This window comes from Phaethon lepturus, unplaced genomic scaffold (assembly GCF_000687285.1).
Source record: "Phaethon lepturus isolate BGI_N335 unplaced genomic scaffold, ASM68728v1 scaffold11145, whole genome shotgun sequence".
In the NCBI taxonomy this organism is placed as follows: Eukaryota; Metazoa; Chordata; class Aves; order Phaethontiformes; family Phaethontidae; genus Phaethon; species Phaethon lepturus.
Window position 1 is genome coordinate 21742 of NW_010542693.1, and position 16091 is coordinate 37832.

General features: G+C 41.5%; 1 protein-coding gene across 1 annotated transcript in view; it reads right to left on the reverse strand.

Annotated features, from left to right (window-relative positions):
* Positions 1–16091, reverse strand: part of ADAM22 (ADAM metallopeptidase domain 22) — a gene marked incomplete at its 5' end in the record, with an annotated part of 73083 nt that overhangs the window by 4605 nt on the left and 52387 nt on the right. Inside the window, 3 exons of the mRNA XM_010288116.1 lie at positions 11398–11464; positions 12044–12144; positions 14990–15184. Coding sequence (XP_010286418.1) covers positions 11398–11464; positions 12044–12144; positions 14990–15184 — 363 coding nt within the window. The remainder of the gene's footprint in view (positions 1–11397; positions 11465–12043; positions 12145–14989; positions 15185–16091) is intronic.

Below are 16091 nucleotides of genomic sequence, written 5' to 3' on the forward strand. Positions count from 1 at the left end.
TGAGAGGGAAAGCCATGGCCAATCTACCTGTCCATGAGCCAGAGCAGGTGATCCTGGAAGGAACAATAACCCTCCAAGGATGGGGCATCCTGAACATCTTCCCTGCACAGCACGTCCCCTGATCAGGATCCCTAACTAAGCCTTTAGCCGGGCAGCTTTGCACCCGAACTCGAAACACAATGCTGCCTTTCCAAAAGATCTTGAAGCCCAGACCTCCAGTGTAGCTGCCTACGTCTCCTTCTTCTCAACCCCGCTTCGCGTTGCCCGCTCAACGACGGTTTGCACGCCTGATGCGCGCACTGCCGCTCACCTGATCGTGCAAAGCTACAGCCAAATACATCAAGAATGCAGTTGCACACTTACAGAAATGACCTTGCCCTCCCCTCGCAGGGCCTCACCCCTTCTTCCTGCCACACAGTTACGTGTCACCTACTGAGAGCGTGAATACATACCGCTACTAAGCGTACGCTCACAGTTCTTACAATAGCTCTTGTGTCACAAGCGTAGTTGTTTAAGGCATTTTTTATCACTTTTCAGGTTATGCCCTTCGATTGTCTATGTGCTGTGTATCCCAGATTTACATATATTTTAAATGAGAAAGAGCCAGACACGACCTTTCTCATTTACAGGATGGAAGAAAGACAGCATTCAGGGACACTTGCAGGTAATGCTGGGGTTAAAAGTAGGCAAAACTTCACGCTTTTGGTCAAGGGTGGGATCCATTTAGCTTTCACTGGGATTTTAGTTCTCCTGCTATCAAATCCATTAGCTTTCATGCCAAATACAAGAAACTAGGACTGCATTCTGCCCTGCACGTGCCACAACAGAGGTTCAGAGGTTTTACTGCCAGCCCCGAGTGAAGCCATGCACCTCAACACGCCGCAAGAATTCCAATTTCTGACCAGAAAGCAAGACGTAGTGGCCACTTTGCATCCATCTTTCTGTCCTGGAAGCTGAAACTAAGAGCGTGGGGAGACCACGCTGCGATTCACAACATGGCGCTGTGGCAGCGGGAGGACATCGCATGCGCCCTCCTGCAGCCAGGCACCCGCCGGCTCGGCCTGCTTGTCACCTGAACGGGGAGAGCGCTGGCCCACAAGAGACGGGGTGAAACGTGTCACCTGGTCACAAAACTACACCTCTCGCGACTTTGAGTGCCATTTTAGCTGAACTCGAGGCAGGTGGCCCTGACAGAACCGAACTGTTCATAAGCTGTGCTTGATTCCATTTCACAGGCTGAAATAATTTAATGAAATTCAATTAACATTCAACTTGGTGAAAGCATTTCAAGCCCAACTGTAGGTACTATCGGCCTAATCTGACCTTTGCTGCTGTGGGTTCAGCTCTTTGTAGGACACCAGCAGCCTAAATTTTCCTACATTAGGAAGTTGGGATCTTCTAAAAACACTGATGTGGCTAAACATTTTAACGCTCTAAATGCGGTTCCTTTTAAAACCACAGATGCGCACAAGTGTCCTCAGAAAGCGGCAGCAGAGGCTCGGCTCCTGGGGGGCTGCAGAAGAGGCAAAGGCTGTGGCTTGAGGCGCCCGCTTTAAGCACCGCACAGCAATGCCGCAGGAGCAGGCACTCACGACGCTTTCATGAACTCTTCTCCCCAACTCTCGAAATGAAATCCTGATCTTACTGATGTCAATGGGCTTTTTTTTTTGCTGTTGTCTGCCAACAAGGCCGATACTGCGCTTTGGCTGTAATGGGGAAACTTTTTTTTTTCCCCCTTTAAGCAGAGCCTAGAGGTTCCTCGGCGAGAGCAGGGAGCTAACGGCTGGTCACGGCTCCGGCCTCAGCTGGCTGCTCAGAGTGGCAATGGCCCTGGCAGAGCTGCAGAGCCAGCTCTGGCTAGTCATCAGCTGAGGAGGAGCTGAGAAGAAATCGAGGAAGACAACAGCAAGAACACCAACGCACATTAAAAACAGGAGAAGGATGACACCCTGTTGCCTCCTGTCTTCCATGCCCCTCGTCAGTGGCTTCCTGATATGGGATGGACATTTTTCTTCTAGGTATGTGTCCTCGGTCTTCATCTACAAAAACTATTTTCTTTGTAAACTACTTCTATTCTTAAACAACTCCTATACAATCTAAGTTATTGTAAATATTTGCATTAAATCAAATGCAGGCAGGTCAGTGCTTCAGAAGGTGCCTTCTAGTCTTTTTTGTCTGTAATTATCTACATAATTTGGGATTCTGACAGTTTATTTTCTGATACTATCATGGTTCCCAAGTCTTTCAAGATTCAATGAGGATCTTGAGTCCTTAATCATAATCTTGATATCCTTAATCATAATTTTATAAGGTCAGTCTGTGCAGTAGCCACTGTAATTGGCAGTAACAAAAATCAGCAGTAGTACCACACTAGTAAAACAGCACCCCAGCAGCAAAGCCAAAAACAGGGAAAGGTTTCCTGCCTGGGTTTATTGCTGGGGTTATGCAGCTAAGGCCTGGCATGTAAAATTAAAATCTAGCCTAGACTTTGAGCAGGAAAATGAGATGTTTCTTTACAGATCTTATTTTCTTACGGAAGGGACTCCTGCAGCTGGGAGCTTTCTGGCACCAGAGACACCAGCTACTATTATTATCATTAATCAAAAGTAATTATATAGAAATGCCCATTAGACTTGTAGACTAGAAAAAAAAAATTAGTAACTAGGACACCAGGTGTCAGAGGGACTTTTTTTTGTTTATACAAGGGCTTCTGAAGCTGATGGAGAAAGTCTTTGTGATGACCAACACCTCTCTTTTCTGAAAAAACTGCAAGGTACCTAAGAAGTGGTTTTGTCTTTTTTCCTGATTCTACTTCAACTCTATCTGCAACAGCACCAGTCATCAACACATGATTTCTAAAACTATAGGGAGGCAAGCACAACAGCAGTGTTACTTTCAGGACGTCTTTAGAAGAAAAGAGAAATCAAAGATTAGCAACAAAACTACTACTCAGCTAATTATTTGGTGTAAATGTCTTATCCTGGGCTATGACTCCTAAACGGTACCGTCAGCTGGACAGTCTGACTTCAGCCTGACTTTCTGGTTTATCAAACAAGATTTGTTTTGTTTTGTTTTGTTCCTGAATCACTTCACAGGCTCAAACCCTGGCCACTCGACATTCAGACACACCGTTCTTAGCAACAACCTTTTCCTGTCTGTGACAGATTAAACGCAATTGCACCTGAGTTTTGGGGAGAAACTGTTCAGTTCAACCTCTCATAAGCCCATGGCAACTCATCCCAGGAGAAGACTTCATCCTTTGCCTTCCATAATGTGCCTGCAGAATACTTCCCCATGTTTACCTCAATTAATTAGGACATACAGGTTTCTAAATTTATTCTACTTTCTCTCTCATTTCTAAAGCTACTGCCCCAGGCAATGATTACTAAGCTTCTATGGTGCAAAATTTTTAATTTATGTTTCATCTCTGCTGATATACAGCCCTTAAAACTCACACGGGTCAGCTTAATCCTCATCTACATGCAAACAATACTTGGTTTATCTCAAATACAACTAGAAAAGTGACTCATTCAGTGCAACAGCTGAAAACACTCAGGGGTGGGGTATGCACCCATCAATTTAATTTAGTTACTAAATCAAGATATACTGATATTAAAAGATGAAAAAGAAATTAAAAGTATCCACACAGGAATTTAAACCTGTTTAACTAAGCCATTTAAAGTAACATATTTTAAACTAGTGCTATCTTCATATTCCATCAATGTCTTTGTTTAATGCAATCACAGGGCTTCTGATACAAACACCCTGCAAGAGAGCTCTGGGCTTGGGTTATGGTGGGTGACTGATGGCCTTGCCTGAACAACAAAGGTCAAGAGGGTATTTTTAGGAAAAGGTTTGCTAATAAAAACACACCTTATTTCTAGTGCTCTCTACAACTCCTTATCGCTCTCTACAACTACCTGAAAGGGGGTTGTGGCAACGAGGGCGCTGGTCTCTTCTCCCAAGTAACCAGCGATAGGACGAGAGGAAATGGTCTCAAGTTGTGCCAGGGGAGGTTTAGATTGGATATTAGGAAAAATTTCTTCACCGAGAGAGTGGTCAGGCATTGGAACAGGCTGCCCAGGGAGGTGGTGGAGTCGCCATCACTGGAAGTGTTCAAAAAACATGTAGATGTGGCGCTTCAGGACATGGTTTAGGGAACATGGTGGCGCTGGATTAACGGTTGGCCTTGATGATCTTGAAGGTCCTTTCCAACCTAGTGATTCTGTGATTCTGTGAGTTTGCCCAATTTCATCTTCCAGTGACTTTTGGTCATTATCAGTCTTGGTGTGCTAGTCTAAAGGACTTCCCACAAAGATTTTGCTTTATATGCAGCTACGTGGATTTTATGACCAGGGAAGCATTTAGCTGCTCCATCAAACTGAACAGCTTGAGGCTCTGCAGTCCGTTCTAAGGTTTCTCAGGGCTTAAATCTCCCCAGTTCTTGAACATCCTTGTTGAACCACAGACACCAGAATTGGGCCCTATGTGTTAAAACCAGCAATGGTAAAACTACCGGACTCACAATACACGCTGTCTGAATGTCCAAGCACCAGCACAGAGACCTGGCTGAAACCAGCTGGCACAATCACAACCACCTCCCATAGGCCTTGGATTCTTGTGTCAGGGATTTTTACTCCTTGCTCAGGACTGAGATCAAGACTGACAGGCTTAAATTTACCTCGTTTGCCCTATTTGTTCATTGGAAAGCCTTTCTGCAACTTACTCTGTGATTTAACAGTTCTTGAAAGCAAACACAAGTGGTTTAAAAACGTGACAATTTTATGCTCTTTTAAGACTTTGGGACATTTTTAGTCTAAAAATGACTAAATTCCCACTCTGCTACTTAATATCTGCCAGCGTTACTATTGGAATAGAAGTGTTTCATTAGAATCTTGTGATACCACTCCCATCACCTTTTTTTCCCCAAATGCACACTGAACATACTTAGTGAGTGTTCCTGCCCTTTTGCACTATTATTAGGTCTACTAGTGTAGCAAAATTATTCTTAAGATTCTATTTACTCGTTCTTACCATCCTTCACTGTTTTGACTAAAGATTTTACTTCATATTCTTTTTCTTTGTGTTCCTATAATTCTTGTTGCAGCTTCATTTTTGATATGTCAACTTAAAGCTTCATGGATTTCTTTCATGTTTTATATTATATGTCATAAATTGTCTTCCATTCTCTTCTATGTTGGCTGATTTTTTCAGCTGATGCAAACTTCTGTCTCAGCTGTGGGATTGTGTCTTTTGGGAATGTCCTAAAATGTTCTCAGTCTCATGATTCACGTACGACAGGGAGGCCAGCGTCATGCATGCTTCTTCTCTTTAACTTGGAATGTATCAATTAATACACACTTTTCCCTTTCAAAAACAAGTGACATTTTTGGTTGAACCCTACACTCACTTGTAACAGATTCAAAAATAAGAGCACAGAGTATATTCTCATACGTTTAATTTTCCAATTACAATATGTAAATTATTTCATTGTAGGCTGAGTGTAAAATACCACTACTTTTTATTCTTTTTTCATTTTAGTATGCACTATATAAGACGGTGGGTAGAGTCAATGTGTTATGAAACCACTTGCTTCAGTAAATTACATTCTATTTAAGTTAATACTACTTTATTAGTGATAAATATGTCTCATGCCCATAAAACACTACTTGGCATAAAATGATAAGAAAGCTACTACAAGCTATAGATGATGGTGGGAACGCATGCACTACACACACTCTTTTCAATGGCTTCATTAAAACATTCAGAAAAAGAACTGTAAATTGCACATGAAGCCAAAAACAGACATCAAAATGCAGCAAAAGAAGAGGGGCCCTTTGCACCTACAGTAACTTGTATTGATTTATACAAGGTAGGAGTCCCAAGTTATTTGTATATGCTGGAACAGCTCTTAAAAATGATATAGAATTAATTTACAAAATACCTAAAGTATGGTCCTTCAGTGTTTTTATTCACATCTTCTACCCACTTAGCTACATTATATTCTCTTTTGAACCATGGGTTTAAATACCTGCAGAAAGCAATGGAAGGAACAGAGAAAGCAGAAGAACAAGAATAGAAAATCTGAGAACACACAGCACAAGCTTAGCAAGGATGACTTCATCCCCAAAATGCAAGTGAATATGGCAAATAAATCATTATGGATGTTGGGTGAGGACTAGGCAATGTGTACAACTGCATGAGAAAATCTGACCTATGAGACTCAGATGTTTGATTAATCTGGAAACTCTTTGAGATACATCATCCATTTACTGTCTTAAGGGTAAAATTCACTCCTATGCAGAGGGCCAGTGTTAAGCTCATGTTTTGAACTCCTCTCATGATCTCAGAATAAGGATGAAGGGGCATTTTGGCTCCATTCCTGCAGTTTGCTTATTGAAGACACACATTTGCACCCACCTAGAATAAATTGCAAGACAATAGCTAAATGAGCACAGAAACTTGGCCCTTTCTACAGGAATGAATTTCAGCCTCAATGTGTTAAAAGGCTTAAATTGTTTGCCATTGCAGTGGCAATGTTTACACTTATGTTCAAATAACCCTCTGAGTTTTATTAATCATTTAATCTGGTAGGACTACAAGAAGCTTTAATGGAGGTGGGCTGCAGAGTTATCTCACATTTTACAGAAGCAATCTTGAAACCAAAACACCACTTATTAGGAAAAAAGTCTGAGCTGCACAGTCATATTAGTTACATGAAAACTACGAAATAAAGACGATGTTTAATTATCTGACAGTAACATTACCAGGGAAGAAGAAAATTTTTTTGTAACTGGTTTCTCTTAGCCCGCAATAACAAGATTAGCAAATTCTTCCCCCTCTCTCATGTTAAGAAAAAAGGAAAATGTAGAAACAGGAGTCTGCCTGGTCCAATTTAAAGTCTGTTCTATTGTTGTATAAGAATGGCAACAGTTCAACAATTATTTATGATCATCACCTTTAGATAATAAAGACTAGCACACTCTGAAATAGGAAACAAACTGTAACCAAGGAAAAAGGGAAAGAAAGTTCCTCTTTAAATTACTTTTGGTATTTCTCGGCCAGTTCTTGTCACCCTTGTAAGAGTGACTCCAATGGCCTCACACGTGGAAACAGGCCTCACAAGGGATTGCTCAGATGAGTAAAGGTTGGGCCAGATCACATTGTTCAACCCCCACCATATTTCAAACCACGTTGACCACAAAAGCGGCAGCACTTTTTTGACTTCTTTTGCTCCTTTTTTGCTCTGGAACTTCTCCTCCCCACCCCGTGCAAGCACAGCCACAGCGCTCAGAAAGTACTCGCCCTCAGCCACAAGTGCTTCTAAGTAGCTTCCTCAGCTTGCGTATTTATCAGGAATCAGGAGTGCTTTATGCTTTCCAGCTTGGGCTCTTAGAGAAAGAAAACGTCAAAAGTGGTTGCGCAGCAACAGATGAACCACAAGTGAAGCAACAGGCTGACACCAGCATCACCAGGAACTAATAAACTTCTGCTTTAGCTTTAATTGTAGGTGTGACTACACATTTTCTTGTACTCGCTGCAGTACTTTTGACTTGCTTTTTTTCCTTTGAAAGGGTCTTTTGGTAACCATGAAACACTCCCAATATGGCTTCCTGTATCAGAAAACGAAGTGTAACGAGGTATCAGAGCATGCAGTTGTTGTACAACCGTGTTGCAGGGTTTCCTGGGTCTGGTTGTATTACAGACCGTCGTTCACCACCTCAATTCATCTGTTACAGAAAGGTTACACTTGAGTTACTGCAGACCACTACATGATACTGTCAGAAAGCTCTCAGGCTGATCTTCTTGGCCATGTGTTCATTAGCGATGGCCAGAATATGCATTTTCTTTGAGCGAGAAATTCCACTTTAAGTGTCCTTACACATAAGCCTACAGCTAGACCAACAGCTCGATTTGGCTTGTAGCGCAACATGCAACAAGGCAAAAGACCTGGGCTCAAGAGTACTCATACTCCTCAGGCTGGCGAGGAGGAAGGTTAGCTAGCGCTGCATGAGCAGGAGCACCTCCAAGCAGTCACGGTGTTTTGCCAGAGTGAAACTATTGTATACTGAGGAAAGGGACTTTTCACGGGATAAAACGGCAGCCCAGAACGCAAGGGCGGGTGAGACTGACCTGTGAACTCGACTCCCTGTTTGGGGGTGGTCAGAACCCCCTGGGCTTATGCCTTGGGCCGGGATTTGGTGGGCGAGAGAAAGCCCAGGCTCAGATGCATGGGTTACCCTGCTGCAAAAAGACAATATATAATAGAAAGTCTAAGCCAAAGATGTTCGTATCAGTTATAACAACGAGGAAGACAAACGCTTAAAAAAGCAGTGCAAATTAACAAAGGTCAGAATCGCTATTTGGCAAAACGCATGTTCCCTGGGACCTGTTTTAACACAAGCTCCAAATAAAACTGTCAGCTTACTCACAAAACTCTCATTATCATTCGTGGAGAACTCTAACTGACTTTCATAGAATACTTGTTTTACCAGGCCATTTCATCAACCATGTTTCTGAAAAAACTGCAGAAACATTTGGCCAGTTGGCATTCCTTCTGAATGTGAATGAAGGAATCAGAAGGATTCTGAATTCTTCAGTTCTGTATGAACTGAACCATCTGCCTTCAGTAAAGAAAGCAAATTTTTTTAGAAACATCTAGAAACAACTAAAAATGTCCCAAAAGAGCCTTATCGGACTCCACAGAGCTACAGCCTTAGCAGAAGCCTTGTTCACGCAGCTGTTAGGTACAAGGCATCTCACAAAGGTGTGAGCAGTACATTTTTCAGGAACTGCCCAATTTGTTTGCAACCCTCTTGTCAGTGCTGCTCGTGAGGTATGCAGAGCTCAAACCTTGCTCAGTGCTTAAGAAATTTTGCTTGAATGATTAATGGCATGAGTCTCTATCTGGTACTTGGCTGTATTAAAAAAAAAACCCTTTTGCATAATATGGGCAGTTACTGCAGACTCGTGCATATATCAAATAATTTTGCAGGCAACCATACTAGTGTGCACCTGCTTAAGAGAAAAAAATTAAATTTTGCACAAGGTATCACTATAGGGATTAACTACACTGTTTCTACTACTAACAGGAGACCAACAGTGTTATGCCTTTCTTCCATCTCAACAAGTATGATTCATTGGACTCCCAGGGGCCACACAGGTGGACTTTCTAAATGCCATCCACCACTTCAGAACAGATTTCAGTGTTCTCCTGTTCAGTGTTCTCCCAGAACAGGCAAGAAGGTAAATTTGTCTGGGAAAAGCCTCCGTGTATTCTGAGCCATTCTCAAAGCAGCTGGCATTGCTTTTTGTTTTCCTAAATGAGTAAATGCTGGCCACAGTTAGATCATTCTCAGTCAATTTTCTCAGCTCACAAAGGAAGTTCTCTCTCTAACCAGAGCCACTGTGCGCCCTCGGGAGTTCTCTCCATTCCTCACCGAATTGGCACAGCATGTAGATCATGCAGTGGGAGCTTTCTCTCCAAGGGGTGACAGGCTTGGACTTGGACAAGTCATGCAGTCCTGTGCAGTCCAGGCCAGACCCCATCAGGAGAAAGAGCATTTTCCTGCCTGGCAGGTCTCTCCCAAGAACAGACACACTGTGCTTCATCCCTAACAGGCTACTGCACAGCCCTTGGGAAGTACAAGCCTCCTCCCTCTAGCACCAGGGCTGCTGCTGGGTGGAGAGACCGCAACAAGCAGCAAGAAGGAAAGCAGAGAATTAGATGGAAATTCAGTGACACCTTTAAAAGACAAAAAAAAAATTACAGGGAAAAAGATTTCCAACTCACACTCTCTGTCTACCCACTTACTTAGTGCTCCGAAGTTCTCAGAGCAAATGTGTAATGTACCAGCTGAACGGCAGAGAGGAAAAAATAATTGGTGTTTTTCGCTTTTACTGAAAACAATACTCTTCCCATGCATTTATATTCACTCTAGAGTAAAGAGAGCTGATCTGGTTTCATTCTTTATGGACTAATTCAGCCCCAATGTACACCTCTGCTGAATGACAGAATAATGGTATCATTAACTTAACTTTTTTTTTTAAAAGCAAGTTTTGTTTAAGAAATACAAATGGAAAATTAAAGAAAGCACAGGACAAGTTTCTAAGGAAGAATGTGCAACCTCATTTGTATTCTTGGTAGTTTGGTTAGACTAATTTTGCTTTTATCAAACTGTCTTATGCAAAGAGAAAAGAAAACTAGCAAAATAATGCTGCAGTAAAGAGTTTATCAGCATTAAGACCAAGAGCACAGGGGCACTTGACAAGACTCCTCCAAGGAATCTGGGGCTAAAATTTTTGGTTCTATGTTGCCATTTTGACCATGCAGTGTTGTAATTGCAATCTGCATCAAGCTATTACTTCTGTAACTTGTAACAGAGAGTCTTCTTTACAAACCTTTCAGAGCCTACTCACCTCAAGACAGTGCACTGCAGGGGGAAGAAAGGTTTCAAAACAAACTCAAAAGCCCCGAAGAAGGCAGGGCTCAGAGAGGAGTTAGCATTATTAGTTTCCAGCAGGGTTGATATCAAGTCCATTTGCCCATACAGGTGCAAAGTTAGTACTAATGGTATGGGAAAAGGGCAGTCATCGCCACTGTAGTCAAAGAAGGGGTTGTTCCCGTGTGGCGCAAATGCAGCAAGAGCAGACCAGTGCTTGATAAGCCCAGAGATTGTTTCCAGCCATTCACCACCATTCACCAAGGGAGCCTGAACCAGCAGGCTTAAGTACGTAAGAAAGGCTCTTTCCTTATGGAGAGCACTGCACACATGGTCTCTTCAGTAAATGTAACCAATAAATCAGTAAGAAAGCAACCCTAAGCCATACTGGGAAGGTCTGGGGATCAGTCTCTGGGTAAGGACTCTCATTACCCATTTATTGCAGGGCTTAGTCAAGACTGGCTGTTTCAGGCTTACAACAATAAACTTCAGGGTACTCTCAAAGCAGACAGATACCTCTCCTAAAACCTCCAGGCAGGTACGCAGAGATACAAATCTCTAACTCTGCAATGGCCCAACCCAAGGTGAAGACAAGGGTAGGAGACAGGTTATCAGAAATTCAGTATTGAACCAGGATACACTCAGCAATGGCAGTTTACTGTAGACAAAAGCCTGCAGTGATGGTGCAGGCTGCCACCATCATTGGGCATTGCTATGGGAACGACTGTGAGGAAGCCTACATAAAAAAGAAAATTGATAGTTAATTTTTAAATAATACATACAAAGACGTTGAAATACATTAGCCAAACCATTTACCAGATTATCAGTCAAAAATCAGAATGGGCCTCAGAGCAAAAATGCAGCTGTCTACTTTTCAGCACTCTTAATGTCCATCTACAAAACTTAAGTATGAAAACTGTACTTTTTGGCTTTGCTGTTATAAGTTCAGACTTACTCAGTTGAATTAGAACGTGGCCTAAATCTTTTGCCTCTGACTTTCTTTCTGTTTCCTCCTATATTACCTGAAAGAAATCAAAGGATAAAGACAGACGGTAAAGCAACTTGAAACTCACCTGCGTTCCATGCCAAACTGTGTATTCTTTTTGCATCCCCAGCAAAAGAGTCGTTACCTCACTAGTTTTAACAATTTAAAAGTCACAGGTCAATCGCTCTTGATTTACCTCAGACTATGTAAACCTGACATTTAGGTGATCTTTCTTTACTTTTTGCTGAAAATGCACAGAGCAAAAAACTCCTTAATTTCAGCTTTAATTTCAGAACATCACTACACTTCACTGAACACTAAAAACACTAAACATTGCCTGATAAAGTCACAGAAGCTGGCAAGAGTGAACAGACTTCTTCCTCTTTTTTTGTGTTAGCTCACAATGAGAGAAATTAAACGTCATTTCTATGTGACAAAGCATTGTGCAAAAAAGGTACTTGTGTAGGGTGCTGCTAAACCCCAATTCCAGGTTAATAACAATTAGCACAATTTTAAGGAGTCGTGCTGCTGTCCTAGGATCAGCTAGACTTTCAGCAGAGCAGTAATGGCCCAGAGGCTAGTTTCCACTGTGGCCAGCACAGAGGTTCACACTTACCTTGCCAAGAATTACTCCTAGGCCTCCCATTTTCACAAATGTCTGAAATGTGTTTTGTGTCTGGGATCCTTTCACTCCAGGAATGAGATAATCCATTTGACCTGGAATAGGAGGGCTCAGATGCGGTTATTTTTAAGGGTATTGTCTCACATCAGTGTTAGCTCATTCATAGAGTCACACTCCCAAGGCCAGTGACATAACAGCCTAAGGTCTGTCTGCACTAGCAGAGCATCCAGGACTTCTAGTTAAAACCCTGCAGTTACGCTTCGCCAGCTGACCCCACAGCAGTTTGGCGTGCCCATGTTCAACAGACAGGCTTCAGCGCTGCTTCCTCGCACGTCTGCTGTGGAAAACACAAACACCAGCGCGCACCAGATTTCCTCTGGATCTGCAGCTCTGCCCCAGTTCTCAGCTGGAAGATGCTCTTCCAGCTGCGCTTGCCTCAAGGCTTTTTTACCTCACAGTCAAGCGCATCCTGCCTGCAGGCTGCCCACTCCCTCCTCGGGCTGCTGCACGAAAGCCAGGACTGCTTCCCTTACTCCACTCCTACCAGCCTCGGGAGCCCAGGAGTCTGTAATGAGCATCCTCCCACCCACAGCTGGTAGCTCCAGTGGAGGGGTAACTCTGCCTCATTTTTTCTAATTTTGAATTTTTATTATGTTTTGTCATCCAGTCACTGCAGTATAAACTTCTAATGCTAAATTCAACGCCAAAACCGGTTTTTATATCTAGATGCTTGGAGCAAACTGAAGTTTTTCTTTCCTCTTGTATTCCCTCTAAGAGCCAGAGATGTGTGTGGCGATGTCCAGCACATGGGGTTTTACAACAGGCTCCCTCCTGTTGAACCAGAGCTACTGATCAGCTGTTTGGCATGAGATCTACAATTATTTCCAAAGGAGAAGAAAACAAGAGGAAGCTGAAAACTGGTCAGAATAGATGGCTTGCTTATTACAGTTTTGTTTAAAGGAACTATTTCTGTAGTTTCTCAGTGAACACTCTTGCATTTTTCCATCTCTGCTTTCCTTGGAGGGCAGGCATCTGAGAGATGCTCTTCAGCTTCCAGAAAACCAGGCTAATCCCAGCCACAGTGAAGGAAGCCCAGGTTTTCATTAATTCAAACTTCATTACAGCATGAAAGGTCTGAGAACGAACAGATCCACTGACAAATTTTTTAATCATTTTCTCCTCCTAAAGGTCTATTTTCAGGCTCAGGAATGTCTTGCCATGTACTGGTTTTGCGGTTTGCTATTTCATAATAGCAGGAATTATCATAAAGTTATTTCTTAATCCTTGAACATCCTCTGAATACCAACTAACACTTCATAGTGCTTTCCAGCATGGAGACACCCAGGGAGCTAATGGCCTGGTCACTCTAACTTCTCCCAGGAGATGCCATCCATATCTGCACATAGAGCAAATCAAAACCAGCTTGGAAGGTAGGAAATAGCACTCTGGGCATTCAAATGGAAGGACTACGTCAGCTCCACCACAATGTTAACGGAATATTGGTCCCACTTACTTTTCCAGACTTGACAGTGGCACAACATACCTGAACTGGTGGTGGGGAGCAATAAAACTTTCTAGTACAGACAGACCTTAGAAACCATTAGCTTTTTTGAAACAAATAATAAACAGAGGCACATGAAAGAAATGAAGTATGAAAAGAAAAACAGATACTAGATGAAAGAAGAAACGCATTAAATGACATTCATTTAAAAAGAAACTTTTCTTAACTCGTATTTGAAACTGCTTACACAAAGCTATGAAAACTTGCTTTCCCAAGACTTTTTTCAAAATTTTTTCCAAATGAGAAAAGATTCTCCAACACAAACAGTGCATCATTTAAGATTAACGCTTGCTCCCTGAAAAATTTCAACCACTCACACATCTAAAAACCTGAATTTAAAAATTAGAAATCATTAATTAACCACTACTACAGTTCTCCTAATAACATATTCATTAGAACAGACTGAATGAAGTTGCATATAGGATCAAGCTGCTATACCCAAATAACAAATGTCACTGCTAATATATCCCTTCCATACATTTCTTTTTACTTTCCTTGAAACAACAACAAAGAAAATGGCTTCATCAACTGCACAGTTATAGACTGCTTAGTGAGACAAGAATTGAGAATTGCAGTTTTCTTATGAAGCAGTTCAGTATTGTCTATTCCTCCTACACTTTTGTGCATTGTTTTAGAGTGCTAGCTAGGGATTTTCATAATTAAAGGATCTCTAACTGCAGAGGGATGGTGAGCATCATGATTTAATGACCTTAGCAATTACAAATGACTCTCAATGGTTTTCAATGAATTTTCCATTTTAAAATGTTGTTGGGTTTTTTAAGTAACTGGAACAATAACAGAATTAGTGAAATCTGATCAAGGGCAAAATGTAATGCCCTCCTTGGTTACTCATAATAGCAAGCACAAAACTACAGAAAGTCTTTGTAGAATTATTTTCTAAAATAACACTTGGTGACCATTTAGTACACTAGTCTAGCAAGTCGAACGAAATGCAAGCACCATCATCTTTAACATGAGACAGCAAGAATGTTATCCGGAAGCCTAGGTCAACTCAGTGAATTAATGACAGTGACAAATACAAATATAAAAATAACATTTATATTGAACATTTTATGTTTATAACTATTACTGAAGCAAGACAGTGTTACTTTGATTACATGACCATGATTGAAGAAGTTGTGGGATTTTATTTCTTTTTTTTTGAGCCAGCAATTATTATTACAGTCTACTTGAAAACAATTCTCAAGCAGGAAGATGATGAAAATTTTATTAACCAAAAATTGGTTTACAATGGAAAACTTGTTTATTCTGGCCTAATTGTAGGAATTAGCAGCTCAGGGCACATGAGAAAAATCAGTAATCAAAGCACAAAGGATGCTATTTCAAACATTCCACAAAGAAATAAGAAAGAATCAAACCTGCTGCAAAACAATGAAATGTTCTGACTAATGGAATAATGGGTGATGGAACAGGTAGAAATCTGAAAATGCGACAGAAAAGCAGACCTCTTCTTAGAACTAGATGCAGAGTTTGTGCTGACTCCAGGAGGCATGTCGCTATAAAAAGAGTCGGCCTCTCCAGGCTTTTTTACATAATCTCCCTGGGGTATTTGTCTAAAGTATAATAAACATCGTAGAGTCAGAAAACATGACAGGCACCAGCACACACACAAACATGCACAAACATTAGTTTAAAAGAAAGAGGCTAGGATAGCGATCCTCAAGGAAACCTGTTAACCACACACAATAAGCCCATTAATAAATAATTCAACCATCCGAGAGAAAACTCCCACATGCTTCTGATATGTGCAGAAAAGTGGATTATGTGGTTTTGGTAAGGGAAAACAACGGACTTTTCACTGATAACTCTGATCACAATTTTCGAAGTCAATAGCTTGTAGTTCTTGAGACATTAGATAACCAAGTTCAGACATTTTAAAAGCCTCATCATGCTGGTTGCAAAAAGCATCCCCAGGTACAGTACGAGTACTGCAGTACTGTACTGAGTAATGCTCAAATGCACCAAAAAGGAGCTCAGGAAAAGTGAATGCTTTTTTCCTTCGAAGGTAGATGCTTTCTATTTAATTTTTGTGATCATTATTGAATTCAAGAATAGCAACCTGTTGAGTTGTTTAAACCTCAGGAGAAGAAAAACCCCCAGTTTATTAACTGTTTTCTTTTTTGTGCAGGGGAACTAATGCCAATGGCAGAAGTTCTCAGCTACTTCCAGTTACCACAGTAGACTCAACCTGCCAAGACACACAAAAGTAACGCCACACATATCTGACAACAGTTTATCCTTTTCCAGTACTAGAAGCTCAGTTATGGTGGATAAAACTATCTATGCATTAGAAAGTCCTAATCAAGTGATGCTACTTGTTTGCTGATGGTGAATTCAGTGCCAGCAGAAAAACTGCCATGCAAATATTCCAGTTACAGTTCCAGCAAATTGAAAAATCCTCCCTAGCATAAGTAGCTAATTTGAAAGTTGGTTGTATCATAATACCAGCCACCCAATTAT